Here is a 19,604-nt window from a genome sequence, read left to right as displayed (position 1 = left end):
GTATTGATCGATATGAAAAATATTTTTTTTATATTATGGATAGTCTATTTCCAATATTCAAGTGTCCACAGATCAAATTTATTTTATTCTGTGTCTATAGATGAGTACAGCAGCGAAGGGTGGAAGTAGGCTGTCGTGATCGTGCTGTGATTGGACATACATATTTGTTTTCATTAAACTAAGAATAAAGATTGCACACGGTGTTCAACAGTTTTTAAAGTTCAATTAAACCCTGTCTAAACCAAATTATAATAGATAAAAAATATTCTTCTATAAATAGAAATAGAAAAATATTTTTATCTATTATGGTTTGACTAAGGCATGGCTCAATTGAATTGTAAAAACTCACCAACACCATTTATAATTTATATTGTTAATTCAATTAAAATGAATAAGTATGGCTAAAAATTGTGCACTATTTTTGTCAGATCCCACAGCATACTTGAACTATTATGGTTTGGTTTAGACATAGTTTAATTGAATTTTAAAAATTAGCCAACACCATCTGAAATTTGTATTTTTAGATCAATGAAAACAAATAAGTATGACTGACAGTGTTTAGTGCGCACTATTTATGTCGGAACCACACAGCTTACCTGTAACCCTTACCCACTGACGAGTACCAATACTGTATAAGAATTTATACATTATTTCATTCTTACTGGTTGTAAGTACTGATGCTTGTCCTATTAGAAAAAAACTAATTTGACTTATCAACTCATAAATTTTAACAGTAAAATTTGACAATCGATTTCAGTTTTTTGTGTCTGCATTTTTAATAGTTAAAATGGAAGATTGATCGAAGAATAAGTCTTAAACGACAATAGTCACATCTTGAAGCTACATATTATTATAAAATAAATGCTCTATTTAGTTTTTTGGCTCTCCGGTTCTCGAATAAGCGGATAATGGAAATTGACGACACGTGTGTCATTTAAATTTGCAATTTTATTTATCTTCCCAGTATTTTATAAAAGCGGATTTTGCAGGATCATAATAATATTATATAAGTAGCCATTTTAAATAATATCAATAGACAATAATATTGATTTATAGTTAAATTATATGGCAAAGAAATAATTGTTTAAAATTCACTGATGACGGTTGATGACTTTTCAAATTTAGGGTGCAGCTTCTCTAAGTGTATAGTCATGGATGGGACTGCTAATAAATCACTTAATCAGAGCTGCGTGTAGAGGATAGTGAATTTTAGGTTCCGTAAACTGCGCAATATAAACTGTCAAAGAAAAATTGCACTGTGGTAAAGCTTTCTTTGTCTTGTCGTAAGATTATTTTTCAATACCGTTTTTTAATGAATTAAAAAATTAATTTAGATCTAAGAAATTTACAAATCACACTGGTTTGACCATTCGTAAGATTATTTCCAAAAAGACACAATATACTTTTAATAATTATTATTAAGCTAATAAACAATATTAAACCTACTCATAATTAATTAGATATTTTTAATAAATAATAAACTGACGATTTCAGCAAAATATGCACCATTATTTATTTATTTAAATAATGACATTTAACTTAGCTTGAAATCAATTCAGCCAAGCTGCAAATAATATTGAATGTCAATTGTCGATTATCTTATTCGGACACATGTACGTATGCAGTTCGCCGTAACACACTTCACCGTGAAATGTTGTATCGGAAATATATGGCCGTATATTAAAAACCGTCGAACCTCTTTGGGTCGTATAGTACAGACAAAATGGATGTCTAAATAAAACACGGTTCTTGTCGGTTTACATTTTACAGGAAGCCAGCAGCAAACAAATTTTGAAAATAAGGTTAGGTTTTCATTCTTGAATTCATGAATTTTGCCAAAATCAGCTATGAAAATTGAAAATAAAATTGGAGGCCGTATAGTATACGATCATCTCTTTCCGATAAGAAAGCTCAAGGCGAACTGTGCCACGGTGAAATGTTTTACGTACTTACAATTTACATGTAACCGTTCATTATAACATCAATTATTAAGAAAATTCGAGTAATTTTCAAAATATAATCAAATCAAACCGTAGTTTAGAAATAAGCAATACATATATTACAAATCAATCATTTTAAATTTCATTACTGTTACACCTGCCCCACACGGACGACATTTTGCAGTCATAGTAAACTATTTATACCAGAGATCTATCAAAATGGCTGAAGCAAGTTTCAATTTCGAACCATTATTCAATGTAACATCAACCTTTGTAGTTTGTATGAAAATTAGTAGACTGCGATTTTTTTCTTCAATATCTTTGGTTCATACACACGGGTGTTCAATACGGTGGCTTGAACACACCAGCCTTCTGAGAGAACAAAAAATATGTCTGCATAATACAGTACACGTGGGGCAAATCATTAGACATTGAACGAATTCAATACGTACCTATTGGTAAAATAACATTTTTCTATAAAATTATTATTTTAATTAAACTAACATGTAAGTTGATCAAGGCATCGACATTCTCAAGAGGTATATACATAATATATTAGGTATAATAATATGTACACATTATGTAATATTTACAGCCGCAAACGTTAGACAATTATTAAGTTGTGTAAAATATTACTATTTTGATTATATTATTTAGTGACAGCTACTAACCTCAAAACTGAACTTAAATTATACATGTAGGTATACACGTGGTACATTTGAGAAATTCATAATAAATTCGAAGACGTTGTTATGTGAATAATTAATGCAATTTGCATTATCAAAATTACACTGCCTTCACATCGAATATGAAAATATGGCAAACACAAAGAATAGGAAACTGTTACTTACATATTCTATCTTGTGATTTATAAAGAAAATATGCCAATGTAAAGTTTACAATAACAAAGTATGTGAATTAGACATACATTATCCACACCAAGTTTTTGAAGGTTATGTTAGTTTTGGCACTTACATGTTTTTAACGCACCAAGCTCATGTAATCTACTTCAGTTATGATCATAAAGCCAGCTACAAACCAAACTGCATACTTGTGCAATTTTTTACACAAGTATTTAACTGTACAAGTCAAAAAATGTTTGAATTTCTATACTGTATACTTGCATATTATGCGTGCTTGCACAGGTATAACTCAATGTATGTAGCAGACTTGCGCAAGTCTGTGCAAAACGTCATCTTCAAGGCATAATCTGGCACTATTTAAGTATACTTGTGCCATGTGGGGGTTAAACAGCTTTAATGTACAATAAAATTGCATAACTATGCAGTTACCTTTGTAGCCAGTTTAAGATTGTAAGGTAGTAAATTTGATTTGTTCTGGTTAACAAAAAATTACCTTATCGACAAAAGAATATTGTCTGGACAGTAATTATTAAAAAATTAATTCGGGTTCGATTTCTTCGACATAAGGACTAACAACACTAAGGACAATTATTATCTAAACTTACGACATTTTAATGGTAAATTCTGTCATATTGTAGTTTTTGAATTAGCATGAAAAACTGTTGGGTTACTTGTGTGAGATGTAATAATAGGTATATGAGGTTAGTATTTTGTGTACTTGTGTAAGTATAATAATTATAACAAGGCAAATGTAAATTTATACACACAATGAGGCAGAAAAAATGGATTTAAATAAATTAGCATTTAGAATCTACAGAAAGCCAAGCAGAAAGACAATATATTTTTTACATTAAAAAATTCAAAAATGCAAATTCACAAAAACTATAAAATACAACAAACTATGTAGGTACGCATAAATTGTTTACACATTGACGAAGGAATTAAAAATTAAAAATTAGTTATAATTTATAATGGACACAATTATTATTACAATTTTCTTTTTATTCAAATAATAAGAGTGAAACGTATTTCAAGAAAATCTCAATTTATACGGTTTTGATCATATGTGACATTTTTTACAATAACATGTCTGTGTGTGAAAGGAAAGGGGGATTGAGCTGTTTACTTTAAAAAAATAACAAATACACAATCCAATATTTGTCATAAAAAACTTTTTTGCATGTCAAGCATACGTAATTGGTTAGTTTTAACATAGGTTTCTTTTTCCTGTAGTAGTGTATTATCAAATGAGAACAATAAGTCCATTTTTCAGCTGCTAAACGCTTTTTTGCAACGATTATCGGGATTTTTTTTTTTTTGATCATTAGCTTCCTATGATTATAAAAAAACGGTATTATAAAATAATTGATTCGTAAAAAAAAATGAATTTTACAATTCTGGTTTTATCATTTTTTCGATTATCCGTATTAATCGTTTATAAAATCTGGATAACCGAGGATCAACATTTATTCGAATCACTTGAAATGATAATAAAATAATTAGCTTCGTGGAAGTCTGACATGGTGACAGGTTTGGAGGCCTTCTTACGAAATATTTTCCTTTGAGATAAACTACCATTCAGTGTTCATTCAACGATATAGACAATTTATTGTAGTGAAAGTGAAAAGTGAAAAATAGGCATTTTATTAAGACTGTGGTATCTTTAACAGAGCAACCTCTTCATGTGGTCCATAAAAAATCGCACTGCATCCCACCGACGGTAGCCAAGATGGTAGAGTGGCCATCTGTGGGAAAATTAGGAACAAAATTGGTAATTAACTTTTTTTACTTATTGTAATATCTTGTATTCCTTGTACATATTATTGAAAATAGTTATTTTACAAGTTTTTACGTGGATTGAATAATGAGAGTCATGAATTTTCTCTACTGTATACTTTTTGACGTAAGGGGACACACACACACAGACATTATACATAGTCACACCAATATATGCAATCACCGACGTATTGTTTGCTGACATTTCTAACTGTAGATATACTTTTTGCAGAGTCTTTAAAAGCTTCATTGAAGTGACATTTTTACAAAATGGCGTTACAAAATGTTAAATATATTATTATGTACTAAGATATTTTTACTATGTTATTATCCATCGTTTTTACGCACCACAATTAGTCAATAATAGTCACTTTTAGAAGGATTCATGACGTAAATTCCACGGCAAGTATTTAATTCACTGCTGACAATTATTCGAATTGGTAAAGGGTTTCACTGAATAGATTACGCAAGAATAAGGTTTAAATTGTTCGTAACGCATTGGTATATTACATAAATAATGCGAGCTTGAAAGATCGTTGATACGATAAAAAATAAGCTAATGAAGAAAAAGCGTATTGGATTTTGTTGTATGATGGCTGGCTTGTCGTTGCGTGTCACCCCGTCCGGACAGAGAGCAGGGAAGCGGCCATTGCTGTAAAAGTATTCTAGCAGTCTTTCCTTCTCTTCAAAACGCTTGTAAAGCCATTGCGTCATACCCTCATGGTCACTTGGTATCTGAAATCATTAAATGTTAAATCAGTATTGGTTTACATACATAATATCACGATGTATACGTGATGCACGGTTCTTTATCCAATTCCTTATTTGAGACGGCTAATTACATAAAGCGACAAGTCCACCATTCAATATTTACGGGAAACAACGTTTTTATGTTTCAAGCTTCAATTATTTGTATTAACATGAGATTATTTTTTTCGTTGTATTCTATGTTGAAATTAGAACCAAATGGCAATTTGTTTCAGCCGATAAACTCTTAAATGTAATAAATATAGGCAAAATAAAATTGGACGTAGCGCTATTTGTACCTCACGTTTAAATTTATTCCGCATAAGGCACATATTTCCGTGGCACTGTCACGAGTTTACCAGATGCTACAGCATGGGAGACGCCCTTTTTAATATTGAACGTTCCCTTATTGGTTGACTTAAAGACGCGCAAAATCAACCAAGCTTTAAATATTATGAAACACGGACTTGGCGCTTTTTGTCATAAATCAAGACTTAAATTATTTTTTTAGTAGGGTTATGTCGCGTTTTGGAATTTATAAATCAATACATATTGTGTAAAATTATTCAAAGAATACGTGCGTATTTTTTTCTCGATTTTGATCAAATGTGGACTTATCGCTTTTTGGAATTAGACGCCTCATTTATATTGAGAAGTAATGATTCTGATCAACGTTTGTATGGTTTATTTAAGTTGACTACTCACTTGACTCTGATAGTGTGATTGAACACAGCATACCTACTCATTTTCGCAAGTCAAGAAAATGTAATGTACTGAACTAGGCAAACTAGATACTACACTGAGCTGAACTCAATGATACCTGAAGGCCAAGCACTCCTCTATATATCTGAAAGTGACCCCTTCTCTGCCTCCTATGTGATAATATTGTTGCGTTTTGTGGTGCCATGCACTTGGGCTGTGCTGTCTGCGATATACAAATTAGTGAGCGAGAAAGAATCTGCATAACCAACGTTTGTGCACACATGTAACAAAATGCACAAATGTTTGCAAACAATTTTTGCCTAGGTGCGTCTTTAGCGTCCAATGACTTAAAACCATCTCTGAATATATTTGATAACTAAATAGAAACATGAAAAAATATTCAGAATATTCATTGACACATGAGAAGTCTATTTCTAATTACAGATCCACCAATTAATATTTTTATCGTACATAATGTTTTTGTGTTTCCACTGCAAATGGTTGGTTTTAAGATTTGTTTCAGTTTTTTTTCCATTGTATTGTAGGTACTCGTATTTTCTAATACTAACAATGTGCCAATTTGTGGAAATAGATGTCTCATTTCTCAATCTATCTTGCAAAGAATTAAATTCTCTTTGATTCAGTATAAAGTTAGCTATGTGAAAAAGCGACTCAAGAGAGTTACATTTTTTGAATTTCAGTAAAGCTTCATTTTAATACTAAGACGATAGTGAAGCAAGTTGGAAATATCTTTAACATTTCACAGACAACATCTCTCACGTACCTGCATATTGACTTGACATTACTCTTAATCGCTGTCTTTGCCTGTTATAGTCACATCTCGTTTCGCTACATCTAGCCATTGCTTTGTATGTGTTTAAATTGAAATTAAAATACCTAACATAACATAACATAATTACTAAAGGGTTTAAGGTAGTAGACAAATAAATTATATACTACTTAAACTAAATATTGTCGTTTGTAATTATTGATTTAATCCGATCCTAACATTCCTAACACCACCATATTACGTACCACCAAAATAGCATAGTTTTACTTACATCAGTACTAGGAAACAGTCTATAGTGGAGATGTGTGGTGCAAGGAGGTACGCCACCTGTGACAATGTTCGTCAAATGCAGAGGCTTGGCGTTCTCATACGCCACAGTGACGTCTAATATCCATCGCAGTTTATCCGACGCTATCTCCGCTGAGCTGTCACCTGCATCTGATACACCTGAAAATTGGCAGCATAACGAACATTATGACATCGCACATCAACCATTAATTCCATGATATTGCCTGTCGGTAATTTGGTAAGGCAAAGTTGGGTGAATTATTAGTAAACATTGGCCAGAAACCGACGGATGCAGATTCGAGTTCTGTCCAGAGCCTGTTCCTGAAGTTACAAATTATGTATGTTGAATACTTTTTGCTCAATAATTTACAATATTTCTAATAATTTAACAACATCCATCTTAACAAATTCTTACAGTAAAGTTCTCTGATTCTTCAGTGTCAATACTTTATTACGCTATAATATTGCTATCGATAGTTTCATTCGATTCAATACAATACCAAATATTGATATCTTTTCTGTCAATGTGATACACAATAAGTGACAGTTGGCATTGGATGCCATTAATTACATTTTGCAAAAAGGCTTCTAGTTAAATTCGTAAAGCTATGACGCATACATAATTTTTGACATTTTGTAAGGCAATTGGTGCCGTTCATTGGTATTAGGCAGTATGCAGCTAATGAAGTGTCAGCTGATTGATATGGAACGGTTTGCAGCCAATGAGGTTTTATATTGCTTAGGCAAAGGTCAGTTAAAAACTGAAAATGGATTCTGTACCTACAAACAATTTTCTCATGTGAAGGCATCTCCTTGAGCGTGACGAAAAATTTGAAGCTTCACTGCTAAAAGATTTACTGGTAAATTATTTTATCATCATATGAAGCAAAATATGTAATTTAAATACCTTTGTTATTTTCTGTTGCCGAGTGATTTTCAGCTATCGGTATCTTTGCCGGAGATTTGGAGAATGGTCCCATTTCGTCTACAATTACTTTAAGTGCACCTACTCTCGGCAAAGACACGTGGTTCAGCTTTGCTAGGTTATTTTTCGCTGCGTATCTGGAAAATTACACAAGACACATTATTACTGATCTGGATAACTTTGTTGATTAACTTAACTTTGACTCAGATTATTTCTTCTCTTTATATACAAACATAAAAACTGATTATGCTAGTATTTATAGAAGTCATCTTTATACCTTGTTTACACGTGCATGGATTTACTGTTGACAGTACGTATTATCGCGGCCATAACAAGAAAATGCATGTGGAAACACGTATTTTCGTGCATGTTGCAAGACTACACCGCACAGAATATTTTGACTTCTACCGATTATCTACGAACTTGACCGAACCTGTGTGAATCTGTCAAATAGCACAATACGATGATAATATATCATCACCTCTTGCTTACCCTTGAAGAATGAGATTGGAGAGACAATCAGCACTTTAACGTATAAACAGTTATTATCGCGATAGTTTAAAATACACATTATTGGTGAAAATAAATCCATGCATGTGTACAGGTGCTATTATTCAGCGATAAAAAGAACCAAAAAATGACGGCTCGCATTTAAACAAGCCATTTCATTGACTAGGTACCAACATAACACTCTACATTATTTTAACCAATGACAATGACATTAAATTATGCTGTGATTTTTTAGACTGTTGTCTTCAGCAGAAACACCATGATATAAAAACACCAACTTATTATAGTAGAACTACGATTATTTAAACTAAATAGGGATTAAGATGATCTGGATAATCAAGAGGAACTGGAATCTGGAACTTACCAACGATCTTTTCAAAACTGTCTTCCAGGATTTTTACAATATTGACACATCTACAGAAATCTTATCCCTGCTACTAACAATATTTCTTTAAATCTATGTTCTTATAGAAATTGACTCTTCATTACTTTTGTCTGCTGACAATAGTCGTAGAAGGATCTATTTTGATTTAAGCGCTTTAATATTTATGTGACACCATGATCCATTAGTTGTACTATAAACGTGACATATGGAAGAAATTTTAATGATATGGAAGATTAATTATATTTTTAATACATTGATGCTTTGATTTAACATCAATAGATAGTGGGAGTCTGTTTGCCAGATAAACTGGCTTTGTACCTTTTCTAATAACACCTTACCTTTGACTGGTTTCCCTTCTTTTTCTGAGAAATCCTCCCTCCGGAAAGAGGACGATCCAGTGTCTGTCTATCGGCATGAATGAAGTTCTCAAGTGCCGCGATAATTCGAGAACTGACGCATCACGCCTGTCTTTACCCTGAAAGAGAAAAGAAGGAAATGGTTAAAACAAATTGAATAAAGCAATACAATTTTAACTTGGTGTTAGGATTGATTATTGTTACCTACTTGTAACAATTTACTACTTAATTCTAGATTTCCAGTTTTGAGACCCAATGCAGAGTCTATGTTTGTTTCTTTTGAGGAGCCTTACGCTCCACCAAGCGCTAGCTTGACTTCCAGTACCCCCTGTGACAATCCACATGAGCCCTAGAGGAAGATTATTCTCATTTCACATATTAGCCAGCGCTCAAAATGAACCGGAAAGCATCGGAGCATAGCTCCGGTTCGTAAAATCCTCAAGACCATCGCTTGGTCTTGTAGAAAAATTTTAAAATAGAGCTCCGGTTTGGGAATCATGATGAAAATTATTGTATTAATTACAATTTTTAAATAAAGATTAATAAGAAACTTATATTATAGTATCAAACATAAGTTTTTCGCCTGCGACACTAAATGACGTTGCCTACTCAGATCATTAGTAGTAGTCCATATCAAATGTCTACAGACAGTTATTGCATTTGTTCGTCTAAGGTATATTATGTAGCAGTGGCAAAGAGTGAAGTTAGGCTGCTAAGAAAATACGTATGACTGACAAAGTTTAGTGTGCACTATTTATGTCGAATCTTAACAGCCTACCTCCACCTTCCGTTACAGATACATATGTATAGTAATGGTATATACCAAAAGAAAACACACTTTAGTATTTTCGGAAAAGTGTCGAGCGCTCCGGTTCATAAGCTTTTCTATTTATTTTTGAGTGCCGCTATTTGCTAATTTTAATTCTATTAGGTTGTGTGACGTGAATATGGCAACCCTGAATTATTAGCATCGTCGAATGCACATTTGCAATCAATGCGTATACGTAATACGCGATGGCCGATGGCCGACGAGCGGCCAAAAGGAGACGTCCTTGCGCGGTCGCCGAACGACCTTCGTGTTTGGCGCAACTCCGTCTTCAGCAAAGCTCTGACGTAACACAAACACACATACAGTCATCGTATGTATTATTATTAACACCGCTGAGAAATTGCGTACCTTGCCCGACTCTGAGACCAATGCAGCGATCCTTAACCGAAATAAGTATATATTAATATAAGACGATAGCTAATAAAAAATTAAATAATTACAAGATAAAAAGAACTTTTTATATACCACGTTTTTAAATTTTCTGTTGAATTATATAAACTTGACAATTCTATGTAATTATTAATAATTTAGGACAAATAAGGCAATTGTCAACAAATCATATTTTTGCTATTTTGCAACAAACAAACAAATATAGAATACTGAAATGTCATTTTGATTTCCATAGTAACGCACGTATATACTAATAATTTAGTTGCTAGGACCACCCCCATACCAACCAATAATAGTGAATTGGATTACGGATTTCTTCCGAAATAACTTTTCATACAAAACAGAATTAACTGAAAATGAATTCAATTCTACTTAAAGATGGCTAAAAGTATTAAAAGAATGCATTGGCATCGTGTTCTGATATATTCTAAAAGTTTCAAATGTCTAGCTAGTCGGTAAGTTACCACAAAGGATTTCAATTGTAATTCCTGGCATTCTGGGATTAGTATTCTCGATCCCGAGATTGATAAATACCAGTAGCGAAGGGTGGAGGTAGGCTATTAAGGTCCTCCGTAAATAGTGCACATAAAACTTTGTTAGTCATACGTTTTTGTTTTTATTGAACTAAGGCTACAATTTACAGAATATGGTGTTAGTTAGTTTTTAAAAATCAATTAAACCCTGTCAAAATCAAACCATAATAGTTTTGGTATACTTTGGCCGATACGATAAAATTATGCATACTTTTTCATTCATACTTTAAATAATATGATTTAATATATTATAATAATATACAATATGTGTAATACGGATTAAGAATACATTATTACACATATTGTTGGTTCATTTTTTTTAAATTCATTAAACCCTACCTACGCCAAACTATAGTATAAAAAAATATTCTTCTATCTATAAAATATCTAAAGTTATGTATAATTTAATGTCTATTATGGCTTGGTTTTCGCAGGGTATGATTGTATTTTAAAAGCTTACTAACGCTATCTGCAATTTGTAGTATTATTTCAATGAAAACAAATACCTACGTATGACTGACAAAGTTAAGTATGCACTATTTATGGTGGATTTTAACAGTCTACCGTCACCCTTCGCCACTGATAAATACATAATATTATTATGAATTTATTCCCGTAGTTCTCCAGTAATTTATACCAAAGTAGAAAAGTGAGCATGTAATATGAAGTCAAGACGTTTTACGAATCTTCCAAAAAAGTTTTCTAGGATTATTCAGGAAACACAAAATTAATGGAAACTGAATGTGTAGTAAAACAGAGTAGTTACATAATATCTCGGATGTGGAGAAATATTCGATACACTTAATCATTGTGTTAAAGAATATTATATTATTTTTAATCGGTTGTCTGTCAAGTAAACATAATGCCCATTCAATACTTGCGGACAGCCGGCTCTCTTTGTGTCCCTTGGTTTACCAAAATAATAAAGCGGACCCTGCTTCACAACTGTTACCACGCCCTGCAGGGTAAGCCAGTTCCCATTAGTGTTGTGTTCAATCAGGGAATACAATAATCTAGTGTGGCTAAACTTATACACATGTATGTTCAATAGTTGGTCTGTACTTACGATATCATAATAAAATATGCATTTAAGTTTATCAAACGCGCATTTAATGTTAGTATTATTTGAGGTGACTTCGGAAGTTTGTAGGTTTTGATAAACTATTTCTTTTGTTCAAAGAATAAGACACAAGATTTCAGAATGTAACATTCTATATACTGAATATACATAATTTGAAAACATCTCATGCATATTATACACAATAGAAAAAAATAAATATATGTCGTATTTTTTCTACAAATGTTTTTTTCTAGTGTGTATATGCATGAGATGTTTTCAAATTATGTGTATTAAGTTTGTGGGTATTTATTGCGTTTAATGACCTGACTGTCATTAAATCATAAACCAAAACTGGTTTTAAAGTCTCGGTCTATGGCGGCTGGCTGTCGCATTTCTATCTTATTAATCATTTACAACGCTAACAATAGAATCTAGAATAGTACCTACAATGATTCAATTGACTGAATAGTCCGATGCTTTCCTGGGTAGTACAGTGATCGACAGAATTATCGTGTCCGGAAATTTGTACACATGCAGTTCGCCGTATCACACTTCACCGTGAAATGTTGTATCCGAAATATATGGTCGTAAGTATATTAAAGATCGTCCAAAGTAGTACTAAAATTCATGTCTAAATAAAACACGGTTCTTGTCGGTTTACCCAAGCCAGCGGCAAACAAAATAGTAGTTAGGTTAGGTTTTCATTCTTGAAGGATCATTATTGTCTGCGATGCTCCACGAACAACGCGTATTTTTCTCATCTCGGTGCTATAGATAATAAAGCTCATAGCGAACTGTGCTACGGTGAAATGCAATACGTACAATTTACATGTAACCCAGAATTACACCTGTCTATATTTACATACAGTAAAATAACATATTGTATTGGAATCAATTAATTGGAACTAATAAACTATTGCACATCGCTGGCGTTAGAGTCGTAGAGCGATAAATTAATGTATTCAAAGGTTAAGAAATTATTCAAATAATAACATCGAACCTAATAGATTTTTTTTATGTTTGCATATCAACAAACATAGCGCATAATAAAATTAACGAGTAGGTATACAATACCAACAAAAATAAAAAAAATATACGCAAGTACATAACATAATATATATGGGTATAATTCGGTAGCGAAGGGTGGAGGTAGGCTGTTAAGATCCGCTATAAACAGTGTACATTAAACTTTGTTAGTCATACGTATTTGTTTTTATTGAACCAAGATAACAATTTACAGATGGTGGTAAATAATAATTAAACCTTGCCTAAACCAAACCATACTAATTTTGGAATACCTTGGGCGATACGACAAAATTGTGCACACTTTTTCATTCATACTTATATGTTTTCATTGGATTAAGAATACATATTACACATATTGTTGGTTCCAGTGACGTCCCGTGGGGGTAGGCAGAATGAGCGTCGCTTGGGGGCGGCAAATCGAGGAAAATCATATGGAATATATAGAAATAGCTACCTAAACTTAGTATGTAATAACGAAGATATATTAACATTAAAAAAACGAACTCACTGGTTTTGTCGGGTCCGCGATATCTAGTTTAGTTCCGTTGCCCTTCGACGTCCTTGGTGACCAGAAACGACACATGCAGATTTGCGAATAATTAGTCTGATATTTTGTTAGTAATGTGTCCATACAACACATTAATTTCTTAGATATTGGACTCGTGAAAGGATGATAAAAATAATGTGTAAAATAATGAGGCGGCATTTTGGCACTGGCTAGGGGCGGCATTTTATCTAGGGACGTCACTGGTTGGTTCATTTTTTTAAATTCATTAAGCCCTGCCTATACCATACTAAAATAGATAAAAAATATTATTCAATCCAAAATATCCAAAGTTATGTATGATTTAATTGCATAATATTTTAAAGATAGACGAGTATATTTTGACTATTATCTATAATGGCTTGGTTTTCGCAGGGTTTAATTGAATTTTAAAAAATAACCAACACCATCTGTAAATTGTAGTTTTATTTCAATGAAAACAAATAAGTATGACTGACAATGTTAGTGTCCACTATTTAATGGCGGATCTTCTCAGCCTACTTCCACCCTTCGCCACTGAGGTATATATTATATTCTCTTTTTAACACTACAATAGGCAATGAGGCCCAATAACAGTTAGTAGCCGATCTAAGGGCGATCGGACCGATCGTGTCATATTTGGTTATCAAGAAAAATTAACGTAACCTAATTCAAACAATGAATTCGGATTGGCTGATCATGCGGTTGCTTACACATACAAAATAAAACTTTTGAGAATAGATAAGGTACCACTAAATGACAAAACTTTCGCCTGCGGCGCCAACATAACAATATTTGGTAAATGTTTAAAAGTAATCATAAAATACTTAAATAGGTAATACAAAGTAGTAGGTTAGTAACAAAATTAATATTTTGAAACTAAAAACAGTAAAGGGCGTCATTTTGAGCCTGTCCAAGGAAGAAGCTTTCCCTATATATGGCCCTGCCTATTAATTGCTTCACATGTATTTTTCGTAATTTACCACTATGTACGTCAGCGATTTACGAACTGGGAGGCGCGGAGTGTTGCAAAGGGAGGCGCGAAAAGTTTAACACAAATATAGCCACAAGTTTACAGTTTGCAAATGCATAGTTTATAAAGAGCCTGGGGGCCCGGGCATAACAGACATCACAAATTTACTCCGTAATATGTGGTTATGCGTTGTAATTTGATGTGATACCAATATGATGATTGCTATAGGTACTTAAATGATAACTCCCATCTATAATTTAGTAAACACTACTTTAGAGCACCACACTGCCCTTAACCTCAGCGATAGTTAGGTGGGCCCGCCAAAGATCCTAGCCCGGGGGCCCACTTCAGGATGTGGAGCCCATGCTAGAATCCATTTGTCAATGAACGATGATGAATTTGGATTGACTACTATTGAAAAGGAAAAAAAATGATAGAATTATCATGCGATAATTAATTGAAACAAAAACCCTAGTCCAATTTTAATTGAATCGAAGTGAAGAATAATATAATACAAGTTTTAAGTAAATTACTTTACTAACTAAAGTACTTCTACCTACCATGCGTAACATCATAATATATAATATGCGAAACGGGATTTTCTGCAATAGCTGCAATGAAATCCAAATATCGACCCAGTTTAGTAGAAAAAGAGCACTTTGTGCTAATAAACAATCACATCCATCGCATGAAAAACAAATTTATTTAAAAATTAATATAATAAAAGTAGTAAAATCTTGTTTATTTTTATACTTAATCAAGTTTCTTTTCATTGTTGTTTTAAGTAGTAAGTACATTTTTGGCTATTTAAAAAGGTGTCTATATTATTTAATTAAATAAAGGGTGGGAGGCGCCAAGATTAGATTTTTTAAAAGAGAGGCGTAGTAACATAAAGCTTGGAAACCACTGATACACGTTGTGTGCCAGCCAGGTGAAGGTTTCCCGGGATTTTGCAAAATACCTACATCATGGTTCCGCAAACGAAAAAAGGTTAGTATTAACTGACTCAGATGATGACCAGGGTGGCCAATTTCCATATTCAAATTATTCATACTTAGGAGGAATAAAATATCTTATTTTGTTAATGCAAAGCATTTGAACAATAAAATAGTCAATTTGCTTGCATTATTATTAGAAATTACTCGATTGAAAGAACATTAATTTTAATATTTGTGAATAATTAGAATATGATGACTCCATACGAAAAGTATGCGACGAACAGGTGAAACAAGTTAATGACTGTTTAAATATTTATATTTGTCGACACGTTATGCAAAATATCAAACACCAGACGTCAATGAATAACGTAATCTAGGGTCTGGCAAAATCACATATTGTTTTTGAATGTGTGCTTGGATCAGAGTATGGATTTAATTGGTAAACGAGGCCGGAAGAGATGCACTTTTTAATTTTACAACGTTTTTCTTAGGTCGTATTCTTATTTGTCGGGTGGTTGTTTGTCCGGTACAAATCTTGCAATCGATTTTTAACTAACTTCCCGGCTAACTAGACATTTGAAAAATTTATAATATATCAGAACACGATGCCAATACATATTTTTAATACTTTTAGCCATCTTTAAGTAGAATTGAATTCATTTTTAGTAAATTCTGTTTTGTATGAAAAGTTATTTCGATACCATTATTGGTTGCTAGTGGGTCCTAGCAACTAAATTATTAAATAATATATATCTACGTGCGTTACTATGGAAATCAAAATGAAATGACATTTCATTATTCAGTATTTCTATCAAGTACAATTTTTTTGATCGTTTAAGCTAGTCAAGTCAAGTTTATATGATTCAACAGAAAATTTAAAAACGTTGTATATAAAAAGGTCTTTCTATCTTGTAATTATTTGTATTGATGTAATAAAAAGAATCAGAATAAGAATAAAAAAAAAGAAAGGAAAGAAATGGTGACATGTAATGATGATTCATGCCTTTCAGATCCAGTGATTGCAGTCATATAAGATAGGATAAGTATACGCTCAGAATATCAGTCCTATACGACATTTCTTTTACCTCAGGAAAAATTCGGTTATAAATCACAGTTCTCAGTTCCCAATGAATACGACAAAATATTCATCAGAGTAACAACCGCCTTGCGCCACAAAGAATTTTCCAGGGTTTCTGCAAGGTGGTTTCATAGGCCCTGGTCAAATTCAAATTAGCAATACCAAATACGGGTAGACGAATGATTTTCAATAAGGCATATTTCTCAGACGTCACAATTTTCATTTGACTAGCATCAAGTAGAGAGTGGTTATTATTAGTAGTATCAAAGTCCTTAAAGAAACCTCGATAGTAAATGCGAGGTATTCATAAAGGCATATAGAAAAAAATTGGTTGAGCAAGTGGCTAACATCCATGTCTCGTAAAAACAAAAATCTATACAATCGATCATAAGAAGATCAAATGGGTCATAACATACTTTGGCGGTAGAGGCGCTAGCAACTCTCCGTTTGACATATTATTAAACGTCAGAAATTCGTACGTAGTATTGAAGAGGGAATCTATTTTTTCTATCTTTTACATAAAACTATTACCACTGAAAGTATTATTTTGTGTTTAAATTCTCATTTAAATATTTAATGTGATTTTGTAATACAGAAACACACATGTTTGTTTGCAAAATACAACGGAAATTCCGTGTTGTAATATTGTTATATTGGAGACGTAACTAGCTTTTTTAAAGATTAATTGGCTACGTACTTCATTAATGAATGGTTTAATAATGCAACGTTAACGGTAAGTACTGATTAAATATGAAGTCATTACCAAAATGGATAAAAATGTTATTTAATTTCCATGAAATTGACAAGAGGTCCGTCATGACATGTTCAATTTCTATCTTACTCTAACACATGGACATGAGCTATAAGCATGCTGAATGCTTTCTCACTCGCACTTATATTTCGCGTATCCATTCCATTCGAAGCTCTATACACACAACATCTCCTGTAAAACTAAAAAATTTACGTGCTTCAGTTGAAGCGGTTCGGTGACGTGTTTTGCAGTGCTTCATTTGGGGATTGGCCTCCAGGGAAGAGGTTATATTATAAGAAATCTGCTAATATAACCTCCGCCTTGTGGTGATGGTGACCCATTTGATCTTCTAAGGGTCGATTGTACCTACAGATTATTGTTTTTACGAAAAATTTATATTAGCCATAGTCCATACTCTGACTCCAAATACAAATTGAAAAAATGTGTATTTGCCACACCCAGGATCCCTCATATAGTCATCATTAATGCGAATTCTTATATATGAGGTAGTAGAAACATAATAATGGAAAAGCCAGCTATGGCTACAGCTGAAGAATGGTCAAAATCAGTGATGTCCCTAGGCAGAGTGCCGCCTTAAGCAGACTTAATATGAATACCACCCCCTTTCATTTTTAGTCTCAAATTGTGTGAACATTTGTTGGTTACCTACCGACCTATTTCATTAATCACACAGAGGATTAGAGCATTTCCACGAAACATATTCTCAAACAGTGGTGTTTTTTAGGAACGAGGAGATTTGAGGTGCTGACAGGTTAGGAGGCCCCTTCGTGATTTTTTTCCTATGCAATAAGCCGCCGTTGGTTATACAATACAAGATAGGAATAATACGATAGGTTACCAGGATTTTTAATACTTCCAGTATTTTTAAACTAAGATATCGGCAATTTCTAAATGAATCGACCGCATCGTCTGCTTCATAGAACACCGTCACTGCTCTCAAAAGTTGAGATATTCGTGTTCGTTCTTTCATTTGCCGTCCTTAAGCAACGCAAGACCCACCTAACCCCACGGGTCATCGCTAACTTGTCAAATGTATGTAGTCATATTATAACAATGTGTGAAAATGGTTATATGGACACCGAGAAAGTCATAGACTATCGGCCGGAGGTGACAAATTTTATAATTAATTTAACAACCGCGTTATGTGGTGAGTTTGCTACATGTGACAGTGATAACTAACTTGCCAAATGGAATCACGCCCTACAATAAACAACATTTGAAAAATTGTTTTTATATTAGTCTTAAAACTAATAAACCTTTACTTTTATAGGTTTAAAAACAACAGTGTGGTGAAGAACTATAGAACCTCACTCAAAGTTCGTAAACAACTGACAGCCATGTTATTGTAATCGCTGTCAGTGATTGGCTTAAATGGACATGGCTGAATGTGATATAAGTAGTTCAGTGGATGTAGGTGAATTTGAAAAAAAACTGCTGAACTTTAGCTTTGATTTACTTATTATACAGACGGATTTTGATGATTTCCATAATGCAGAAATATTAGAAAGCAGTAGAATTCAGCAATTCATAAAAAAGTCAAAAATACCTAAAGGTGGACTTGGCTGATTTTGAAATCTAACGACGCAGATAATTAAGCTCACGAATCGACTAAATAAATATAATATAATCTCAAGATTTTTATAATAGGTACAATGTCCACATAATATTATGTACCTCATAATTTAAGCATACGTCAATAGTTCCTACGTGATAACTGAGAAAATGACTGCAATGGATAATGGATTTAAAAATGAACATGTTTCGTAGCACTGAATATAGTTACCCGAGTAGTGGGCCGACTAATAATTTAATTAAACCACCTGTACCAGATCATAACGTAATTACTAATTACAGATGTAAATCACATTAATCGTAAAAAAAATCTGTAAATTACACAAAAGAAGGCTTTATTTCAAAGCCAAATACGTTGAGAAACGAATAAACGTCAGAACAATAGAGTAATAGATAAAATGGCTTAGCTTGGAATGCGGATATATCAGACAAAGCCGGTCGGACACTCCATTGTTTTTTAAAAAAATGTTCCGGACAGTTAAATGGCTTGTTTGATGGTTAAATTATGAGAAAAACGAGTTACAGAATGCAGCGTTTATTGAATTTGTTCACAATACTGTTATTAAACCTAAAAATTAGAATCAAAATTATTTTTCAATACTCTTTCCACTTCAGCCGGGGCATATTA

General features: G+C 32.9%; 1 protein-coding gene across 1 annotated transcript in view; it reads right to left on the bottom strand.

Annotated features, from left to right (window-relative positions):
* Positions 1-3,809: 3,809 nt before the first annotated feature.
* Positions 3,810-19,604, bottom strand: part of LOC147070580 (acyl-CoA:lysophosphatidylglycerol acyltransferase 1-like) — a 767,070-nt gene continuing 751,275 nt past the window's right edge. The window contains exons 5-8 of the mRNA XM_085949106.1: positions 9,265-9,401; positions 8,014-8,168; positions 7,090-7,265; positions 3,810-5,314 (exon numbers count right to left, since the gene is read on the bottom strand). Coding sequence (XP_085805232.1) covers positions 5,042-5,314; positions 7,090-7,265; positions 8,014-8,168; positions 9,265-9,401 — 741 coding nt within the window. The 3' untranslated portion in view covers positions 3,810-5,041. The remainder of the gene's footprint in view (positions 5,315-7,089; positions 7,266-8,013; positions 8,169-9,264; positions 9,402-19,604) is intronic.

This window comes from Rhyacophila brunnea, unplaced genomic scaffold (genome assembly GCF_057557595.1).
Source record: "Rhyacophila brunnea isolate RB1 unplaced genomic scaffold, BYU_Rbru_1.0 scaffold_21, whole genome shotgun sequence".
NCBI lineage: Eukaryota > Metazoa > Arthropoda > Insecta > Trichoptera > Rhyacophilidae > Rhyacophila > Rhyacophila brunnea.
Note: the sequence above shows the minus strand (reverse complement) of the source record. Positions and strands in the feature narration are given on the sequence as shown.